Raw genomic sequence first — 21,890 nt, 5'->3', positions numbered from 1 at the left:
CTGGAGGGAGGATGGAGTGCTGGAGAGTTTAGGGAATGAATGAAAGATGCACTATAAGAGATGGAATTTTTTTTTGGAATGAATGGATTTGGTGAGCAAGTCGAAAGCATCCTTTTATAGAAGAAGAAGAAAAAGGTGTTATAGAATATGACAGAATATAGGTCTTCAGGGTTCAGATGAGACATTTTTTAACAACGTGATCACAAACAGCGTGGTCGAAGAATGAACGAACGAACAACTAAGAACGAATAAACGAATAAAAACGGAAGGAAATGTTTTTGGGTTTTTTTTTTTGTTTTTTTTGAGATTTTAAAACAAGGAAGTATGGGATGAAAAGACCGTGAAAACAGAGACCGGAAAATTTTTTTAGCGTGATCGGAGAACTGCTGAGACAAAAACAAAGCCTAAAGCCAAGGTTGGACACAGTAGCCTAGTACTACACTTAGGCCTCAGAATACACGATGAGAAAGACCGACGATTCTGTACACAGGTACAAAAAACCAACGCCAAGAATACTATTAAAGACACCCCAATAGGTACATACAAGACCAGTTTCGACAAAAACACAATTGTGAAAAGTTACTTAACTTCGAAAGCGAACGTGCATGGACAGCTTTGAAAAGACGAGACCTCCAATCTTGCGCATGCGCATGCGCGAGACCACCTTGCTCGGCTTCACGCTGTTGAGGCCAAAGCTTTCAGAATCATTGGAATCTCCTGCGATGTAGTCAACACCGAGGGCCTTTCACTCACTCACCGCAGGCAGGTTGGTGGTCTTTCTGTCTTCTACCGACTCCTCTCCGGCCTTGCTCCCCCAGCTCTCTCTGTGCCCTGTCCCCCCAATATTCCTTCAGGTCGCACAAGATCTGCCTGCAACCCTCTTATGGTTAAACTGCCAAAGTCTAGGCTCTCTGCTCACCTTCACTCTTTCATTCCCCTTTTCTCCCGCCTCTGGAACAAACTCCCCCACTCCCTTCAATCCCACTCCTCCCTCCAGGTCTTTAAAACAGCTGTTCACCACCATCTCTTATCTTCCCCCATCGAAAACCTTGATCTTTTCTACCCCCGGTAATTCTCCCCAGAGTCCTTGCAGTGTTCATATGTTTTATTCCTCTCCCACCTCCCCCCAAGTCCTCCCGATGTCCCTGCTCTCAAATGTTGTGTTTGTGTCCTTCCCCCTCTTCCCCCTCTCTTTTGTGTCCTTCCCCCTCTCTCCCCATCTTGTCTGCCGCTCCCCTTGTTTTTTGTGTTTTGTGTGTCGGTTTGTCTTTTTGTGTGATTAATGTTAGCTCTTTCACGAGCCTCGATCTTGTATACAAAAACAAAAAAAACACAAAAAAAAAACACTTTAATTCTCCAGGAATGCTCAAACCAATCCAATTGCAATGTGACCAGGCCAGAAAGATGATGCATCGACGTTGTCTGCTTACCTTGATAAATACATTTATTAAGCAAGTGAGAGACCAGGAAGGAATGAACAAAATTGGAATGAATCCTCGCACGCAAGACAATCACACAAAGGATAAGCAATTATAGTTGTTATTTTCTTGGGCACCACAGGCAAATCACCGTCCACACTTACATAGAAGTGGGTAAGTGAGATGGGGATACTGTAGATCACAGCAGGCTGGGTAACCGTCCGGTGACGGGATGAACCCATTCAGCAGCACGAGCCAGCGGGCGAGCAAAGCGGCCAGAGTGAGTTCCATTGACCCGAACACATCAGGGTCAGATGGCACTTTGTGGACGCAGTTTCCTAAAGTTACCTCGCCCTCCACCAACTTCACAGTACTTCACCACCCAATCCTATCATGGCAGTCAGTGTAGGATCGTTGACTAATCCTGCCTCTTCCAGCCCAAATGACCTCACCCTTCTTCCCCCAAGAAGTCCTGAGTTCCACAATGGCCATTTCCAGCCTCCCATGTACAAAGCACAATCCATACCCATCCTCACTCACCTGGCCATGCCCGGTTCTGGACATCAGAGAACATGACTACGTACAACCTAACTTCTCTAGCCCCTAAAGGTTACAACACAGCCTCCCAATGACACACAGACAGGATAAATTACCCTAACACAGTGTCCTTAAAACAAGCAAAATGTAATAAAACAGCATGAACATCCAAACGGAGTTAAGGCCTTAATCGAGCAGCTAACTCCCTCTGCCCTCTCCCAAGAAATGTAACAATTGTATAAGGACCTGGGTTCCATTCCTGGTCTGGGCGCATAAATTCCCACATATATCGATTTGGAAATGTAACAATATATAATGTGATGAAATCACTCATAAGTTCGTTCTATCATTAACAATGAAAAGATTGTGCCGACATTTTGTTTTGTGTTAAAGGTGGCACTGGGATAGACACTTTTTACGGCGTAGCCCATAGGGCAAAGTCGTCTTGAACAGTTTGTCTGTCCGGATGTATGTATGTATGTATGTCCCCTCAAACGTATACCAATGAGAGCTAAGGATCTGGTCACATGACAGGGTGATGTGATTCCGTTTGATGTCATTACGGCGGTACGGCAGCTGAATCTGCACACACCGCCATTTTGAGTCCAAATTGTTCATGCCGAACATATCATCGAGCCTGTCATATATCACAATCGCCATGCTCTACCTTTACGTTTTTCATTCAGTGTGAAACACAAACAAACCGATTGTTAAAATGACCATGAAATATCGAAAACATCGGCGTTACGTCTCTTCCAACAATACGGTACGTATAGGCCTTAGGCTTCATGCCTCACCTTCGGACCGCTTCGGACAAATTAAGCCCAGGTTTCTTAATACAGTAGTGTATCATTTCAGTAGTATCGTTTTCATAATAGTAATAATAATAATGTTGTGTGATTCCCCTCGGTGAAGACGGGAAATCACGGATGGCAATTCTAGCGTTAATTTGAGGCGACGATCAAATACAGACTCACTATACAAGCGCGGGAGGAAAAAGAGGAGAAGAAGAAGCGGGAGCTTATACCTGGCGGTCCCGAGCAGTCTTCAAACCTGCAGGAAATAAATAACTCAAACCAAAAACGGAATTAGAATGTACAACAATAATATTTATTAAACGGAATGCCGGGACAAGGAAACGCGACGATAAAACTAAAACGCCCTAATGAGCGCTCCTACACCAGACGCATGCAACAAACAAAGGAGGATATAATAAAATAAAGGGGTCATCGTGCTTGTGTTGTGCGGGCTTATCTCTGTCTGGCTGAGGTGTGTCAGGGATCGTCAGGCTCGAGCACGTCATCCGAACACGGCTCCGGTTGGCGAGAAGAAGGCCTCGGCGCACCCTTGTTCGTGCGCTGCTAGGCCATCATACGCTGCAGAGCAGCAAGCCTCGCCCCTGCTTCTCCCCGCTGCAGTGGCAAGCCGCGCTGGTACGCCCATCGCTCGTACTGAGAACCCAACTCTTCGTGCTTGCTCAACCGTCTCTCCACCAAAGTCCGATGGCAAGTCAATTTAGCGGAATGTAAGGGAAGTCCAGGGCAGGCTGAAGGTCCAAGCGCAAGAGAGCAGTCCAAAACGAGAGGGAACCAGAACGAGAAGGGCTCCAAAGCAAGAAGGGCTCCAAAGCAAGAAGGGCTCCAACGCAAGAAGGGCTCCAACGCAAGAAGGGCTCCAACGCAAGAAGCGATCCAACGCAAGAAGGGCTCCAACGCAAGAAGGGCTCCAACGCAAGAAGGGCTCCAACGCAAGAAGGGCTCCAACGCAAGAAGGGCTCCAACGCAAGAAGGGCTCCAACGCAAGAAGGGCTCCAACGCAAGAAGGGCTCCAACGCAAGAAGGGCTCCAACGCAAGAAGGGCTCCAACGCAAGAAGGGCTCCAACGCAAGAAGGGCTCCAACGCAAGAAGGGCTCCAACGCAAGAAGGGCTCCAACGCAAGAAGGGTTCCAACGCAAGAAGGGCAAAAGAGAGAGGAAGAAGAGAGAAAATGTCAGTCTCCTCAAACCTTTATCGTCAGCTCCTGACGTCACCGGCGCTTTTCCTCCAATCAGCGCATCACTTCTTGCTCGCCCCTCACGTCGTCCAATCCGAGGGAAGCTTCTTGCCCCGCCCCTGGCCAATCACCAGTCCTTCCTTACTTTACCAATCGGCGGCCTTCGTCCTGCCTCGTGTCTTCCTTCCACCAATCACTGGCCAGCTTCTTGCCCCTACCTTGACCAATCATGAGCCTCATCCTGCCTCGTCTCCCTATTGGTGCTGTCTTGTCCAATGGTGTTATCTCCCCATCAAACCCTTCGGTCCAATCCTTCGTGAGGTGGGCGTGGCCTCAGCTCGCCTGAGCAATGTGTGTCTGCCAAGTCGGGGTTGTCAGCCCAAGTGCGTCATCTGGGTTCTGGTTAGTTTTATTGTTGGGGGGGAGGGGGGGGGATTTAATTAGTGTGTGCGCTAATGGGGATGGATTCCGAACTAATGTCCACAGTGCGTTGCCATACGGGACACAGGGATGATCACAGAAGGAGCGACGAACAAGGGAATTTTACCCTTATGCCCTAATCTAGTTAACAAGCCCCGCCCCCTTGTGACGGGGACGAATATACACGTAATTCAAACAAACCGCCTAAACAGACTTATTACATGTGGGTTCCCTATCATGACAACCGGAGCATGATACCTACACAGATCTTCCTGATCTATATATCACTACCCCAAAATTCATAACAATAATATAGTAAATATGACCATAACACTTTAAGTTTAATCCCAATGTCGTGAATACAAAGTTAATGGATTGAAGCGGTGTATGGTTCATGAATCAGTGATAAGCGATGTATGGTACTAACAACCGTGGAAGTAAGAAATTCGCCTCGGTTTTCTGATAGCATGTTATTAACCCAACCCTTGTGAGGTATATAGGTTACAGTAGATCTTCCTTTCGTACTGTAAGTAAAACTTACCTCACGGATGTCTTGATTCCTCCAAATTTCTTTGTTTAATGGTATAAACAGCATTGGCGACTGTTTAAAAAGCTAATCATATGTGTTTGTGGTTTATAATATTTTACAAGCCCGGATACGCCGCTGTTAGACTTTCGGTCTTATTTTTATTGGTTTATTTGTTTACTTTTAATAGGAAAAACAAAAAAGTTTCACACTTGTTTGGTGTCACTTTTGTAACAAAGCATTCCTTCTGAAATTTGACATTTGTGTGTCTAAACTGTGCTTGGCCATATTCTGGTTTGGGGAGGGTGTATGGTGGAGTATGATCCTTCACGTTTTTGTTATGTGCAGGAGGTTCCCATGGTGCCACAGCCAACATATGCACAGCCAAACTGCATATACTACTTGTGTCTCATACGAGACGATCTCCTGCTGAAGCAAGGTGAGCCCCAACGGTTGGCACCTTACATCGGCTTACGTTGAGTCCTCTGTTGCTCCCAGTCATCCCTCAAAAGTGATTTTACCATTTCATGGGTTTCATACAGTACACTGCTTGCTGAGGACATTTGGCTGTCATCGAGTTTTCTAGGTGTCTGCTGCAGCACTCTTATGTTTCGAGTGAACTCTCGGGTCACTTTAATAATGCTTCAAATGCTTTATATGTGTTTTATGTGTCCGTTTTTTTTTTTTGGTGATTAATGTTAGCTCTTTCAGGAGCCTCGATCTTGTATACAAAAAAAAACAAACCTCATTTTCATACCACTGCATTTAAAAGAGGAATTGCTCACTACTTTTCTTACAGGTGAAAACATTAATTCTCGGGTGACCAAAAGCAAATCGGAGCCCCTTTTGATGAGAAATGTACCTGTTCACATTGATCGTATGTGCTGACATCATTGCTGACCATTAAACACGCAAGTGAGGTTGTGTGTGTGTGTGTGTGTGTGTGTGTGTGTGTGTGTGTGTGTGTGTGTGTGTGTGTGTGTGTGTGTGTGTGTGTGTGTGTGTGTGTGTGTGTGTGTGTGCGTGCGTGCGTGTGTGTGTGTGTGTGTGTGTGTTTGTTTGTTTGTTTGTGTTTGAGTGTTTGTTTTTTTTGTTTGAGTGTTTGGTTGTTATCTCCATTTGCAGGTTTCAGGAGTTGGAACATGTACAGTGCCTGTAGAAAGTTTACACCCTCTTTCAAAATTTTCACCATTTGTTGCCTTATAGCCTGGAATGAAATTGCATTAAATCAGACTTTTTCACCTTTATCTGCAGATCGTAACCCACAAATTCTACAAATATCAGAAAATTAACTAAAATACAAAAATAGAATATCTTGGCTGGATAAATGTCTGACATGGCTGTCTCCACAGAAATTGGTTTGGAAATAAACTGAAGTTATATCGTCATTCATCTTTTCTACCTCCATTACCCTCCTAACCCAACCTTCTTACCTGCAGGTTACCATTCCCTCCACTCCTATCTCTGCACTTGTCCTATTCATTCATTATTTTGCTTGTTGGGACCAACTGTGACTCCACTGTCAGTTTTATTTATTTATTTATTTTGCCTTTTTAGCCGGTTTTTTCGCCAAACGATGTAAATTGAAAAATAATGAACAGATCTAAAAATGATTGCTTGATGAAAGGTGAGTTTTTCACTTTAAGTGTCTTTCACTTGCAAGAGTGTATGCCAGAATCACAAATGTATTGTCCTCTCCTTCCCACCTACCTGAACTCATCATTATGTATTCACAACTTTGAAATAACTACCACGATCAACATTGAATTCTGAAGACCGTGGAGTCTTGCATTCACTTCTACAAATTGACCACTGCTCATTGAGCTGGTCCGAATTGGACCAAATTGAGACCAAATTGAGCTGGCCTGTTTCTAACCTGTAAATACTGTTCTACCTGGAGAATATTTCGACAGATCTAGGTAATTATTTCACTGATGAATAATGTTCCAAGCTGGATTTGGGGGAAGAAAAGGCATTCGGTAATGATGCTACATGAGTAACGTGAAGGGCCCACGCCCAACTGCACCCCCTTTTTAACACCCAACTCTGGAATAGCTCATCCAATGTCTTTGCTCCCGTGCATGCCTGCCCTTCAGGTGACTGTGCGTATCTCGTGAGAGACGATTCGCAACGCCGTGCATCCGATGGACAACTTGTGAGGCAGTCTTACCGCCTTTTGTCCCACGTCAGCCCAGACAAGTTGGACATCTTCCGAATTGAGAAGCTGTGGAAGAATGATAAGTATGTCGGCTCACATAATCATGCTCACAACATGCACTTCGCTAAGTTTTAGCTATTCGTGCAAGTTGTGGCCAAATACACCTACCTTTGTATTGTATGTTTTTCAAAAACCTTTCAAGTTGCAACATCGTTTTGTTTTGTTTGCTTCAGAGCATTCCCTCATCTATGGGATGGACTGCATAGAGTGCAGCCCAGATAATCTACAGTTGGATGTGATGTGTGCATTTTATTTACAGAAGAAAGTTGCTCTTGAAAGAATATATACTTTTGGAATAAAAAGACAAGAATTATGACGAAATACGGTGGAGTCATGAAAAGGCATGCATTTGAATAGCTCCTGGAATTATTACCCCCATTATATACTGTATAAGCAAAATCAGAATGAGGAATAGTGTTTTGCAAGCTCCGTGTTAGTTGCCCATGCCGCCATGATATGGATCCATGCGAGTGAATGGCGGACATCACATCTAAGCCAACCAGATCAGCCTGTTTAAACCTTAGCGATCAATGGAGGCCTAAAGCGAGTCGCAGCCATCTCAATCCGCAAGAATGAGGAATAGTAAAAGCAAACAATCCATTAGCATTTAAATAGGAATGAGTAGCAGGAATAACATAAGAGAATACAAGGGAAGTTCAAATGATATCCACAGTAGTGATAACTCCACATTGGGCTAGCAGGTTTGTCGACGATAGGTACGTGTGTTCACCTTCGAGCTGTCTAACCTGGGTTTGAATCTCGACCCAGCTCTAACCAGTCACCCTCAGGTTTCGCTTTCAAATCGATGCATCAATGTCATGTGTGTGCCGTCCAACGGAAGAACGTTTACCAGGAGGACCCATCTACCGACACTAATCGTTGATGGACGTTAAATAGCACACGGTGTATGAGAAGTTTTGCCGGCATCCTGAACAAATTCCGAATTCCTGACACCTCCATTCGAAGGTCAGATCTGACTATGGTTTGTGAAAGACTTGCCCAAAAAGCATTCCCCCAGCCAACCCCACGGGGTGGGATCAACTGCGGCTATTAACCAAGTAGTCGTGATAGCTTAGCATATTTGGACCATTAAAATCTTCACGAATGAGGACAGAATGATGGGGGTTTTTTTTCAACAAGACGACATGTTATTGGCTCCTTGGCCAAAGTTCATTTGGTCTGTAAGTAAACGCGAGGATTTTGATATGGGAAGCCAAGCTTGTAACCAGGCAGACCACGAGCCAGCTTCTATGTACTCATAGCCAAGGTAACAGCTCATCAGACCTTCCTGTGCTCCAGGGTGCGAGAGAGAAATTACTACAACCCTTGCGACTCCACAGGTACATTGGGGCAATAAAATGTGAACCATTTGTCAACATCAAATCGCGTCCAGAATAACAGCATTTGGTTTTAGCTTTTTTCTGATGGTGCAGGGAAAACCATAACCGGACCATTGGCAAAACAAAACCCCCACGGTACCACTGCCAAGTTGATGGTGTTCTCAAATTGGCAGAAGTTGCCTAAAGGGATGTCGGTAAATTTTTAACGAAGTGTTGCACAAAATTCCAGAAAGCTCTACGCTTCATATTATAAAAAGACAGTCACGAATTTGCAGGGACGTCAGACTTGCATGTCAATATGCTATTTGGGATATCTTCACCATGATGGGGCGGAGGGTTTGGGTTTGGGTTGGATGAAGGTGTTCTCATAGACGGGTTTTACTAGCCAAGCCACAGTAATGTCTGTACCTGTCTCGCCCGGTTTATCTTTATGCTTATTCTAATGATTGATTTATGGATAATATGGGTTACGATTCTGTCCACATTCAATGCAGTAATCATTTTGAGGCCTACTGTCAACTAAAATATTTGCTCAATGAAAACATTGTTTGGAAATGCTCCCGACATGCCTTTGTTTGAGAAATATTTCATGCATATTCAAAATATAAATCGTTGTCCTACCTTTACTCTAATCCTGGCCATCCAAAATTTATTGATTTACGAAATTAATTTCCTCTTCTATGAACATTATTTATTCATTCTTTACTCGTGTCTTTTACCCTTTTTTTTATTATTCAAGTTCATCCACATGGGTTTGCAGCAATAAATGTATGTTTCATGCATGTCGTGAACCTTAAAATGTGTTCGATTTAACTTGGCAGAGGTGACCGGTTCGCTTTTGGCCACCATTATTTGCGACCCCATGAGACGCACCACGCTCCTTCACGCCGATTCTACCACAATGAGCTCTTCCGCGTGCCGCTCTACGAGATAATTGCCCTGGAAGCCATCGTGGGGACATGCTGCGTGATGGACCTGTACACTTTCTGCAAAGGTGCGGCTGCCAGTCCGTCATGAGCGTTATTATGGAAAGTCAGTCGTGAGGCCTAAGGGTTGTAAGATCTTTCCTGATTGTGCCCATTAAGAATTATTTCATCACTTGTGTGATCGTTTTCTACGAAGTAAAAAGGCTCCTGCACCCACCACATTATGGATATGGCGTACTTATGCTGGCTGCCTTTATGGCCTAACAAATCCTCTTGATATTTAGAACGTCATACACCACGTATGATGTAGCACCACACCGGCATGCACGGCTGTGTTTGTGAAGTGCTGCTTATGAAATAGTCATGTGTGTTTGTCGTTTACAGTCTTGTTCATCTGATTTGCTGCTTGAAACTCATCTGTGTACACCCATGTACATGTAAACACAAGTGTACACCCTGAGTGTGCATTTATTTTTTGGACCAATTTGAGAAATTTTGATGTTCTGGGGTATAACATGGTGTTACCACAAGTTGTAAAATGGTTGGCTTTGCTGTTGTGCTTCACGTAGGGGGAAAGTGTTAAGTTGAATGTTGTACACTGCTTTGATAAACTTTCTAAAGCTTCTACAAAGTGCAATCGCTAGCCGTGAAATTCAATTTTACCTCCTTTCCCAAGTTTCAAATAATTACAGCTCTTGAGGAGACTCGTGTTTGTAAGTTCTACAAGAGCTGCAAATCACTGTCCTGAATATTTTTTTGCGAGAGTGATTGCATTTTCTCTAGCTACTGATTGAACTTCAGTGTATGGTGCTTACCTAGTCCACGTCACGGCTTGGCTATTGTACTTCACTATGCATAAACTGTGTATGGTGCTTACTTAGCCCACCTCACAGCTTCGCCATTGTACTTTTCTATGCGTAAAGTGTGTATGGTGCTTACTTAGCCCATGTCACAGCTTCGCCATTGCACTTCACTATGCGTGAACTGTGTATGGTGTTTACTTAGCCCACCTCACAGCTTCGCCATTGTACTTTACTATGCGTAAAGTGTGTATGGTGCTTACTTAGCCCACGTCACAGCTTCACCATTGTATTTCAGTATGCTTTAACTGCGTATGGTGCTTACTTAACCCAGGTCACATATTTGCCATTGTATTTGAGTATGCGTAAACTGTGTATGGTGCTTACTTCGCCCACGTCACAGCCTCGCCATTGTACTTTACTATGCGTAAAGTGTGTATGGTGCTTACTTAACCCATGTCACAGCTTCACCATTGTACTTCACCAGGCATAAACTTTGGATGGTGCTTACTTAGCCCACGTCACAGCTTCGCCATTGTACTTCAGTATGCGTAAACTGTTTATGGTGCTTACTTATCCTACGTCACAGCTTTGCCATTGTACTTCACGATGCGTAAACTTTGTATGGTGCTTGCTTAGCCCATGTCACAGCTTTGCCATTGTACTTCAGCATGCATAAACATGCGTGTTATCTACCTCCAGAGGAAAATTCGTTTGCAAATATAAAGAAGTACGCACAATATAAATAACTGACTGCTCATGCTTCGAGAAAGTGTAAAGAGGGGTTTTCTGCACTAATTTTCGCTAGCTTTCAGTGGTAATCATGACCAAGATGCACAATTTTTACAGGTTTTTCTAAACACAGGAACACACATATACGTTCCCAGACGTGCGATCAATAATGCTCCTTGACAAAAAAAATGGCATGAGCACGATCGCGCTCCTTGAAAACGAGTCACTGCTCAAGATATGCTTTCAGAGACAGCATAGGAACTCAGACAAGGGAAGAAGACACAAACTGGAGAGAAGACTGCACTACACCGTCAGGCGGTGGCTGTTTTTTTTTTACCGTGCTCACGCAAAGTGAGAATTAGGGTTAAGCAATTGGTTAACTCTGTCTGTCCATCCATCGACAACATCATTTTATGATCGAGGAACAACGTCATTTAAAATGAATGTTATATTTTGAACATGAATCGGAAAACGAACCTGTAGTTTAGTAGTACATTGGCTCTGAATTCGTCCCGACCCCATATGTGCAGAGAGGAGTAAGATAAATGTTTTTACTCTGTGTGTCTGGAAGTCAAACAAAATTGAAAAAACATTCTAAACAGGAACTTTACTGTTTTAAGGATGCCATAAAGGAAACAAATAACAGGCACGAATAACTAATATAACGTGTTAAATAAGGTGGTGCAAGAGACGCTGCATCAACGGCAGTAAACTTTTGAAATTACCTCTTTTTCCCAACCTTTAAAATCTTTTTAATTTCAATTTAACTATATAATTGAACACTTCTTATTGAGCGAGCCTGGTGTTGGCTTCGCGGTTAGGGTGCAGGCTTGGGATCCTAGGATCCTGAGTTGGAATCCCGGTCGATCGCTGAATTAACGCCAGGGGGTTGACTCAGCCTGTCATCCTTCCGAGGTCAGCAAATTGAGTACCAGCTTGCTGGGACAAATGATCCTGGTGTGTACCCTGATTTAGAGAATAGGTACAACGTATCCCTGCGCATTGTAAGAGGTGACTAAGGGTTGGCGTCAGGAAGGGCATCCGGCCATAAAAACGTTGCTTCAAACAGGGAACCATGATTGTCATGGGGACCGCAAGCTGTCCCCCACTCTATTGGGGGAAAATGGCCTTAAAACGATCATTCATTCATTCATTCCATTCACTTCTTATTGAGCACAAATTGCCTTCTTACCGCTTCCAAAACCTTGAGTTTTGCAGTACTTGAACATGGTAAATAAGGTGGTGTATAAGACTACATCAAGGGTGGTAAACTTCCATAATTAATTTTTTTCTATAGACCGTTATAGTCATTATTCTATTTCAATTGAATTATATACATGAACATTTCACAGGGTAAGGTGTTCGATAAACTCTCGAGTTACTTCTGTATTTTATGACGTTTTTTTTTTTTTCTAGAACAACTTTTATTACCTTTATGCCAATGAACCCTCAAAAAGCCTCATGTTGAGGGGTTGTCATCACTAACTCGTTGATGGTGTCGGGGTCATCACTAGCTTCCCTGTATACAGGTCGGCCGAAGGGAGTCAAGGAGCAAGATGTGTACATTTGTGACTATCGCTTGGATAGGTCTGCTCATCTGTTCTACAAGATCCACAAGAACCATTACCCAATCTGCACCAAGCCGTATGCATTTGACCACTTTGAGAAACGCCTCGCACCGAAGAGAAATTTCCTGGTGAGTACTTTCCCATTTTTCTCTGATATTTGTAATGATGCCCAGGAAAGGTCATGGCTGAAGGTGACAAGTTAAAAAGACTGAACCTCTTCCAGTGAATGACCATAGAAATAGGTGCGTTTGTTTGACAATCCTTCTGACTGACCCGGGTGAGATTGTGAGGTTTTCCAGAATTGAAGGACATTTACTATTTATAAAACACTAGGAAGAGTAGCCAGGACAGGAAAAGGTAGCAAAAGCATCCCCCTACTCTCTCTCCCCACTCTCTTATCTCGCCACACTCCTTTCTCCGCTGTTCCCCTGTCTCCCCCACTCCCATGTCTCCCCCACTCCCATGTCTCCCCCACTCCCATGTCTCCCCCACTCCCCTGTCTCCTCCACCCCTCTCTCCTCCACCCCTCTCTCCCTCCCCCACTCCCCTGTCTTTCCGTCCCCTCATATCCCGCTCCCACCACCACTCCCCTCTCACCTACTCCCCTATTCTCCACTCTCCTCTCCTCTCTACATGTCCATGCTCTATCCTTTTTAAACGGTTTTAATTCCCCCTTTTTTTTTTTTTTGCTTTTCCTATTCAGTTGTTACTTATATTTGATATTTGATGTAGCATATTCGTTACTGGGGGTCTGTGCTGCCAAAAAAGCTTCCTGAGCAATGGTTATACTGCGTGCTTTGCTATTGCTTTCCCAGCAGTTGTTCGGGCAGGAATTTGTAATTTTATTGGGAATCTTTAAAGTCCACCAGCTAATGTCGGAAGACGGGACGCCCGGTTTAACGTTCATCGGAGGGACGGCACACATTGATGAATCATCCAGTTTGTGAACCACCAGGATGATAGTTTATAGCTGGGTCGGGATTCAATCCCAGGCTAGGCAGCTTAGAGGCGAGTGTGTGTACCTTGGAGGTCATCCTGTCTGCTGAGGTGATATCTTAACACATTGTTGATAAATAAACTGTGAATCCATGTTGTACCGGTATGTATTACTATACGCTAAAAATACAAAATAAAAGTAGAATCCAAATCCAAAAACATCGCAATCGATGACCCTGGATGGTGTAAAATATAATCAGACGTACAATAATTACCTTTAAAAGATTGAAAAAAAATGAACTTTGGAGCTATTTACCTCATGTCTCCTGTAGACTATTATTTATTTTAAAAATCGCTTTCTCCTAATTTTGGTCCGATTTCACTCTAGATTTCGTCATAATTATTTAGGCCATGCGTTCCGATCATGAATTATGGAATCATGAATTTCGAATATCAGCTTTTAATAAGCCTATACGACACATTATTCAATCTAGCCAGGAGCCAATCACATTGCACCTAGCCTCACACCAGCCAATCAGCGTAACCGCAAACGGACGAATGGACAGCAATGTCTGTTTTATATATATATATATATATATATATATAGTGTGTGTGTGTGTGTGTGTATGTATGTGTGTGTGTGTGTGTGTGTGTGTGTATGTGTGTGTGTGTGTGTGTGTGTGTGTGTGTGTGTGTGTGTGTGTGTGTGTGTGTGTGTGTGTGTGTGTGTGTGTGTGTGTGTGTGTGTGTGTGTGTGTGTGTATATATATATATATATATATATAAAATATATATGTATATATATATATATATATGTATATATATTGTTACGGATCTCAACATCGGCCCTTTTCTCCTTACCAAGGGGGAATTAATCCCCTTGTCTATGACTGACCGACGTGAGTCCTGAAGTTGCCCAGCTCCCTCCGGAGAGGCAGGTGAGCAACCCCGTTCGCGACCGCGGACAAGATGTTAATTGCCGAGCGGATTAGCAGCCACGGCACAAACCATTAGCAAGTAACTAGACCCGATTCTTAAACGTTGGCCAAATCGTGCCACAGGTATCCAATGGGGAAATCACTAGAACGAAACGGATGTAAAGGAAAGAGGGCAAGGTAGGAAGAACAAATATAATTTATTACTAATATTTACACAATCAAAGGAACCAAGGAGAAGGAAAGATACGAAAATAAAGACAGAAGGATGGAAGGACCAGAAGACACAGTGCAATACTAACTTATCTAAACAGGCTTAACTTAAACCCCAGGACAACATAAAGGACGGACGATAATCAGACTTACACGGGGAATGATGATAGGAATGAATGGCTGGAAGGGGAGGAAGGTTCAGTTGGAGCTTGCTCCCGCACGGGACGTCGGGCTCGACCTCGACGGCCACCGATGCCACCGATCCCACAGCAATCGGGTTCCCGCGTAGCTGCGGGTCGAAGCTGCGTGTCACAGGGGGGCTGGACTACGGAGGTCTCAAAGCTGCGGTTTGTTCAGCTGCGGTGGACCCCTTTTGGTGAACTCATCTCTCTCCTTGGACTCAACTCACAGCTCCTCCTCCACTGAACTCAACTTCACTCTCACAGCTCCTCCTCCACTGAACTCAACTCAACTCTCGGTGGACTGCCGTGGGAGGCTCCGGGCGACGGGTTTTATAGCGCCACACCCTGGAACGTTCGCGAAACTGCCCGATCGTTCTCTCTCCGCTCTCTCAAGCCGATCTGTGCAGTGTCTGTGTTGTGTTGTCCTGTCTTGTCATTGCACTACTTTCTCAAACTTTTGTGAAATCGTACCAAACTTCTGGTATGCACATATCTCTCCCGTCGGTATGTCCTAAGGGTATTTTTTTTGAAAAATATTCTAATATATATATTTTTTGGGGGGGGTGGAATTTTTTGGGGGAAAAATTTTTTTTCAACTTAAGTTTTCAACTTCAATTGTTTATAAAATGTGATATCATGTATATTACAAATACATTTGAATATTGAATATTTTGAATTATTGTTTGAATTATGATTGGTTTAAACCATGACAAAACAGCAACTCAGGTGCAGTCATTTATCTATACAGGGTGTTTCAAAAAGATGGACCCGATTTGAAATCGCTATATCTCTGCAACCACGAACCACCCATAAATGAACCTCTTACCACTTGAAAGGGCGGGGCATAGAGTTTCAAATGACCACCGCTAGATGGCTTTCCCAGCGCACCAACGGCCTCTAGCCTCAGTCGTTCGCAAGATGGCGACCCCGCAACACAAGACGTTTTGCGTTCTGCATTTCAGCAAGACTGAATTCGTAATTGCGGTGCAGCGTGCGTTTCAACGGTGTTTTGGCATTGATCCGCCAATGCCAAAGAGCATTCGTCGTTGGTACTGACAATTTGAGGAAACAGGCTGTTTATTTAAGGGGAAGAGCCCAGGGCGACCACGTGCTTCAGAGGAAAACGTGAGAAGAATTCAAGAGAGTTTTCTGCATAGCCCGCGCATGTCCACTCTTCGTGCCAGCCGAGAACTTGCGATCCCTCATACGACTGTTTGGCGTGTGTTAAGGCGACGTTTAATCCTGAGGCCATACCGGTTGCAACTGGTACAGGCTCTTCGTACAGATGACAAAGGAAAGCGTGTAGAATTTAGTGATGCGATGTTACAGAACATGGAAGACGACAGCTTCTTACCACGTTTGATTTTTAGTGATGAAGCAACGTTTCATCGAAGCGGTAAAGTTAACCATCACAATGTGCGCATATGGGGACTAGAGAATCCACACGAAACTGCAGAGCATGAGCGTGATTCCCCGAAAGTGAACATGTTTTGTGCCGTTTCTCAAATAAAGGTTTATGGCCCTTTCTTTTTCGAGGGAAAAACAGTTACGGGGCAAACCTATCTCGAAATGCTGCAGAACTGGCTCTTTCCACAACTTAATGAAGATTCCGATGACTTCATTTTTCAGCAAGACGGAGCACCGCCACATTGGCACCTGCAGGTTCGACGTTTTCTAAATGACACACTGCCTCAACGTTGGATAGGTCGCACGGGACCCCAAGACCCCAAGACTTGACGCTACACTCGTGGCCCCCAAGATCCCCAGACATTACACCCTGCGACTTTTTCTTTTGGGGATACGTCAAAGACCGTGTTTTTGTGCCACCATTAGCGACTAATCTGGATGACCTCAAAAACAGAATCACGGCAGCGGTGACTTCAGTGAAAGAAGACACTCTGAGAGACGTTTGGGACGAATTCAACTATCGTCTCGATGTTGTCCTTGGAGCAGGTGGAGTGCACATAGAGCATTTATAAAATGGCTAGTAAAACTTGATAACTCATTAAACCGTTTGTAACTTTTTGTGTAATTGTAACATGTTGCCATCGTGAAATATACTGCTTTGAAATTGGGTCCATCTTTTTGAAACACCCTGTATATCTACACATCTGGGCAGTGTCTGTGTTGTCACTTAACGACTCCCTCAAACCTTTGTTTCCGTGGTTGTGAAGTGTTTTTAATAACGTTGTGGTGGTTTTGAATCACGTGGTGGTGAGGTATTTTGAATTATGTGGTGCTGAGGTGTTTTGAATTACGTGGTGGTGAGGTGTTTTTACTTTCGTGGCTGTGAGGTGTTTTTATTACGTGTTTTATGGCTGTGAGGTGTTTTTATTACGTGTTTTATGGCTGTGAGGTGTTTTTATTTCGTGTTTTATGGCTGTGAGGTGTTTTTATTACGTGTTTTATGGCTGTGAGGTGTTTTTAAATTTGTGGTGGTGAGGTGTTTTTATTACGTATTTTATGGCTGTGAGGTGTTTTTATTTCATGTTTTATGGCTGTGAGGTGTTTTTATTTCGTGTTTAATGGCTGTGAGGTGTTTTTATTACGTGTTTTATGGCTGTGAGGTGTTTTTATTACGTGTTTTATGGCTGTGAGGTGTTTTTATTACGTGTTTCATGGCTGTGTGGTGTTTTAAATTACTTGGTGGTGAGCTGTTTTAAATTACTTGGTGGTGAGGTGTTTTAAATTACTTGGTGGTGAGGTGTTTTGAATTACTTGGTGGTGAGGTGTAATCGTCCCAAACTTCCAGTCTGCACCTACCCCTCCCCATTGTATGTGCTGAGGGGTTCTTTCTTGAAAAAAACAAAAAACATTCAACCTGAATCTTCAACCTAAATTGCCTATAAAAATGTAATATCACAAGCACAAGCACAACAAATACATTTGTGCAAAATAATTGTTTGGATTATGATTGGTGTAAATCATGACAACACAGCAACTCAGGTACAGTCATTATTCTCAGCTAAAATAAGCCCGTTCCTCAGTAACGACACTTGGTGAGGCGAGCCGTAGCGAGCTTTACATATATATATATATATATATATGTATATATATATATATGTATATATATATATATGTATATATATATATATATATATATATATATATATATATATATATGTAAAGAAGACATTTTATAACCATAGTGAGAAAGACCAGTTTAATCATTTCTGGATCATGAGATGGAGAGAGAGAGGGGTAGAGGAAGTGGCTGCTGTCTGCCGAGCAAAGGGGCCAGGTACTGTATGACACCAAATGTTCATCTCAGTTACAACCTTGATAGGGTGACATCGCTCAAGTGCATCATGGACGTGGAAATTAAACACAAATGCCATTAATAGCAATATTTTTTCGCTCCACTGTTTAAAACGAAAGGTTAAATAACTCGAGATGCTCAAGTGACATTGGAAGCTTTGTGGTTATTTCAGCAGATGCTAGATCATTGGAAATGCTTCATGCCCTTTGAACACACCTGGCACATTCATCTTGACCCTATTTGTTTCTTGCATGTTAATTAAAATAATTGTGTGCTGATTATAACACTCATGCCTTTTCAGCCTCACCATGTTCCTGAGAATTATAAAAGGAATAGCGGGAGGTAAGAAACGTCATGTGACATGTTATCGGCACCCTTTTTATCATACGTGACACTTTGGAGCAAGAATACTCTTTACAGTTCTTGGAGGGAGGTTGTTGTGAAGTATTTATCAATCGGTTATTAATTTTACATTTGAAAATGTGAGTGTTATATATGAGTCAAAGTTATAATCGAATGTAGTGAAAAAACAAACAACCAAAGATGTCATATTGTCTCAAAGACGAATCGAGGAAAGGCTTTTAAGTCCCACATGTTGTATGTCAGCACATGGCCGTGGGTGCCAGTCATGCACTCACTTTTTCTACAATTGCAGATCTAAGTGGAAACGGAACCGTTCACGACTCCCGAAGGGGAAGGAAACCGAGGAAGAAGGGGGACACATTCAGCATGAAGATGCACCAACATCTGGAGAGGTCCTGCATGAACGTGAGAGCGACGAACGAGCGCTGGTTCCGACTTCGCCCATTGATAATACTCCGACTCGCACGGAATCTCCAGAGCCAGAGCCAAGCCAGAAGGTTGTGACTGCAATCTCTGCAGAGGATCGCCGAGCTCGACAGAAAGAACGCCTCAACGACATCATGCTCGCCCTTCTAGCAAAGTGCCCCAGCCGTAACGGTGAGGAAAGGGTGCCGTGCCGCGCTTGCTCAGTCGGCGTCGAGAGTTACGCCATATTATAGTGCCTGCTTGATGTGTAGCATCGACCAAAGACATTTCATGCTGAAGGAAAGTAAAGGTGGACAAATGCAGATTGTATCGTAAAATGAAGGATAAAACTAAGCGGTGAAATGACTGTTCACAGCTGACGTTTTCTTTCCAACCCCATGGTAAATTTTCTTTTTCTCTCAACACCATTCCACCCTTTAGCCATTGATGTAACCTACATGTTGGACGAGGGCCCCGGGCGAAAGCTCCGCAAACACTGCCACCCGACGTGCGACGCATTTGCACTGAAATAATTGGCTCGACTGTCCATTGGGAGCATCGTCGGCGCAGGACGTCGGGCATGACGAACTGTGCGGGACCAGAGCGCGTCGCATCTGGAACCCCCAGCATCGACCACACAGCGGCGTTCTCTGGACAAAGGATGGCTGTGGCGAGTCTTCATGTCGAGCGTTTGCACCGTCATGACCCCGGCGAGTGAGGGTTTATGAAAGAGTGTGTATACCTGCATTTTGAACTCCATCTCTCCGGGTTAGCAACTTGAAGCTCTTCAGCACTTAGTCATGAGTTGGTAAAACGACGAGTTACAAACTGAACTTTTCAAACTTGCCATGTAAAGAGAGAATATGATACTGTATCCTGAAGCTTTACGTTAATGCCTTTGTTTAGATACTGTATAAAAAATATTCAAAACTGTCACGTAACATCAACACTAGTCATTATTGCAATTTTACAAGAAATGTTTTTTTTGCAGCTTCCTTTGTTGTTGTTGTTGTTGTTGTTGTTGGCTTTTGGGGGGGGGGGGGGGGGGGGTTGCTCATGTTTTTCTTTCTTCTTTTTATTTTGTTATTTTTTTTTACATACTGACATAAAGCTTGCGCTTGTGACTTATCCTTTGGAGAGACACACACACACACACACACACACGTTATTGTATATATCGAAATAAATCGTGTTTCTGATGACAATTATAGGTCAACTTGGACCAACCTGCTTGTAAGCAGCCAAGCATACCTTTTTGCGGTTGATGTCATGCTTCACGAAACTGATAAAGGTATTTTTTTTACATAGCTATTCAAACCATCCTCGAGTTCAGTAACTGCTTATAATGGAGTTGAGAACGCAGCTTGCTTTAAATCTGAGGCATCGACGCGCTTGTATACTGCGTTCCCAAAAGTGTGAGGTGCCACAATTGGCTGGGAAATGTTGATTTTTGGTGATCTTGAGCAAGCTGTGAAAACGTGTTTTGTTTTTTGTTTTTCCAGAAGGACAATCATAAGGTCTGTGCATTGCAAGTCGTTGTCCCCTAACTTCCATTCTGGCGACATTGTAAAATTGTATTTTAAACCAAACGGCACTGCATCTCTGCAAACACTGCTGTTCATTTTCGTTTGCATGAGCATCGTTGGTGTTCATCAGGTTCGTTAAGAAAATGCTGCTAATATATTTCCATCACAGTTAAGGCATATCTATTAGAGGGATAAAACTTGTCTTTTATCTTTGTAAATTATGTATTTTAAAGTTTATAAGCTTTGTAATCACGAAGCATAATTCATCTTTGAAGATGAAGTTAAAATAATAACGTGCCATTGTATAGTTATGCCTGCGGATTTGTTTCGAGGAACATCTTATGAAACACGTTGTGCTGATGTCCTGTAAGATATGCTGAGGAGGAAGACAAAGTGTGGGAACCTTTGAAGGCCCTCTCCCCTCCCCCCCACTACCCACCCACCCAAATGGCAGTTATTAGCATCCGAAGTCCAGGCCATGGTTTTCCCATATAATTTTGTCCAATCTTCATTTCTTGATGTGCTTTTATTTTGATACGTTCTTCACTGCATGCCATGGCTCTTGTCATCCAGTGTAGTTTCCAGCTGCTTGTTTGTGGCATGGGCTGTATTGCGGTTATCATGCTTCTGTCACGTCCAAGTGGTCTTTCATTAAACGAGTGACCAACCTCAGCTGCATACAATGACAATTTATTTATTGTGTGTGAGGTAATTCGGGTTCTGATGAGACGAGTGAAAACAAATGTTGTTTCAGGAATTGTCCCACTTCCACTCTGCAGGTTGTCATGTGAAATGTGCACAATCCAATCTCCGACACTGTTTTACAATCTTTCTCCACTTCGTCAACTGGCGACCGTTATTGGTGGCTTATCATATCCTTGGCTTATCATATCATACCCCCCTAAAACCAGTGTTTTGCATCCCGATAGCTGCAATTGTATAAAGCCTGTTATATGAAAATGCTCAATGATGGGAGAATGCCATCATGCAGTTTCATAGAGTACAATACCTATATAACATGAAAACACTGAGAAAAAAACTTTGGACCCACTTTCCAGGTCAGGCCAAAATATGCATTTGACCCCCTGACTAAATGATCCAGATGGCTTTTTAAGGAAGTCCATGTAATGGAATTAATCCAAGACCTCGTTCACAGAAGTGAGGCTTTATTGAAATCGATTCACACAGGTCCTAGGCACACAAGCAATTAACGGATTAGTTATTGAATTGTATAAAGAACAAGTATAAAGTTTACTCAAGCATAGTATAAAGATCAAGCCACCGATCTGGTCTTACCAAGATGAATGCAGTGCAAACCAGAACATGGTGCGTTCAGAACGCGTAATTCTTTCTTCACACATAGAGTGTTCGACTATATCCAGCACGCATAAGATCACCACACCCCAGAATACCCCTCTTCTTCTTCTTCTTATTCTTCTTCTTCTTCAGTTTCACTACATTCTCCCTCCCTTAGAATTGCAATCAGGCTGGAACATTAGTAACGTAAAATCTACCAGCCAAAGCGAGTAGGTTGCTGACAAGGTCGGCCAACACGAGTGCGATAAACTCCGCCAGCCCCCATGCCCAGCAAAG

At 43.4% G+C, this 21,890-nt stretch overlaps 1 protein-coding gene across 5 annotated transcripts in view; it reads left to right on the top strand.

Annotated features, from left to right (window-relative positions):
- The window catches only part of LOC137434479 (histone-lysine N-methyltransferase ASH1L), a 149,159-nt gene extending 128,190 nt beyond the window's left edge, over positions 1 to 20,969 (top strand). For all 5 annotated transcript variants that reach the window (XM_068127522.2, XM_068127525.2, XM_068127523.2 and 2 more), the window contains 7 exons: positions 5,243 to 5,333; positions 6,991 to 7,135; positions 9,274 to 9,446; positions 12,440 to 12,606; positions 18,305 to 18,345; positions 18,659 to 18,963; positions 19,213 to 20,969. In XM_068127522.2, the coding sequence (XP_067983623.2) occupies positions 5,243 to 5,333; positions 6,991 to 7,135; positions 9,274 to 9,446; positions 12,440 to 12,606; positions 18,305 to 18,345; positions 18,659 to 18,963; positions 19,213 to 19,304 (1,014 nt within the window). In that variant the 3' untranslated portion in view covers positions 19,305 to 20,969. The remainder of the gene's footprint in view (positions 1 to 5,242; positions 5,334 to 6,990; positions 7,136 to 9,273; positions 9,447 to 12,439; positions 12,607 to 18,304; positions 18,346 to 18,658; positions 18,964 to 19,212) is intronic.
- Positions 20,970 to 21,890: the final 921 nt, after the last annotated feature.

This window comes from Myxine glutinosa, chromosome 10 (genome assembly GCF_964187855.1).
Source record: "Myxine glutinosa chromosome 10, kmMyxGlut1.1, whole genome shotgun sequence".
Taxonomy (NCBI): domain Eukaryota; kingdom Metazoa; phylum Chordata; class Myxini; order Myxiniformes; family Myxinidae; genus Myxine; species Myxine glutinosa.
The sequence above is the reverse complement of the archived record's forward strand: the minus strand, read 5'-3'. Positions and strand labels throughout refer to the sequence as shown.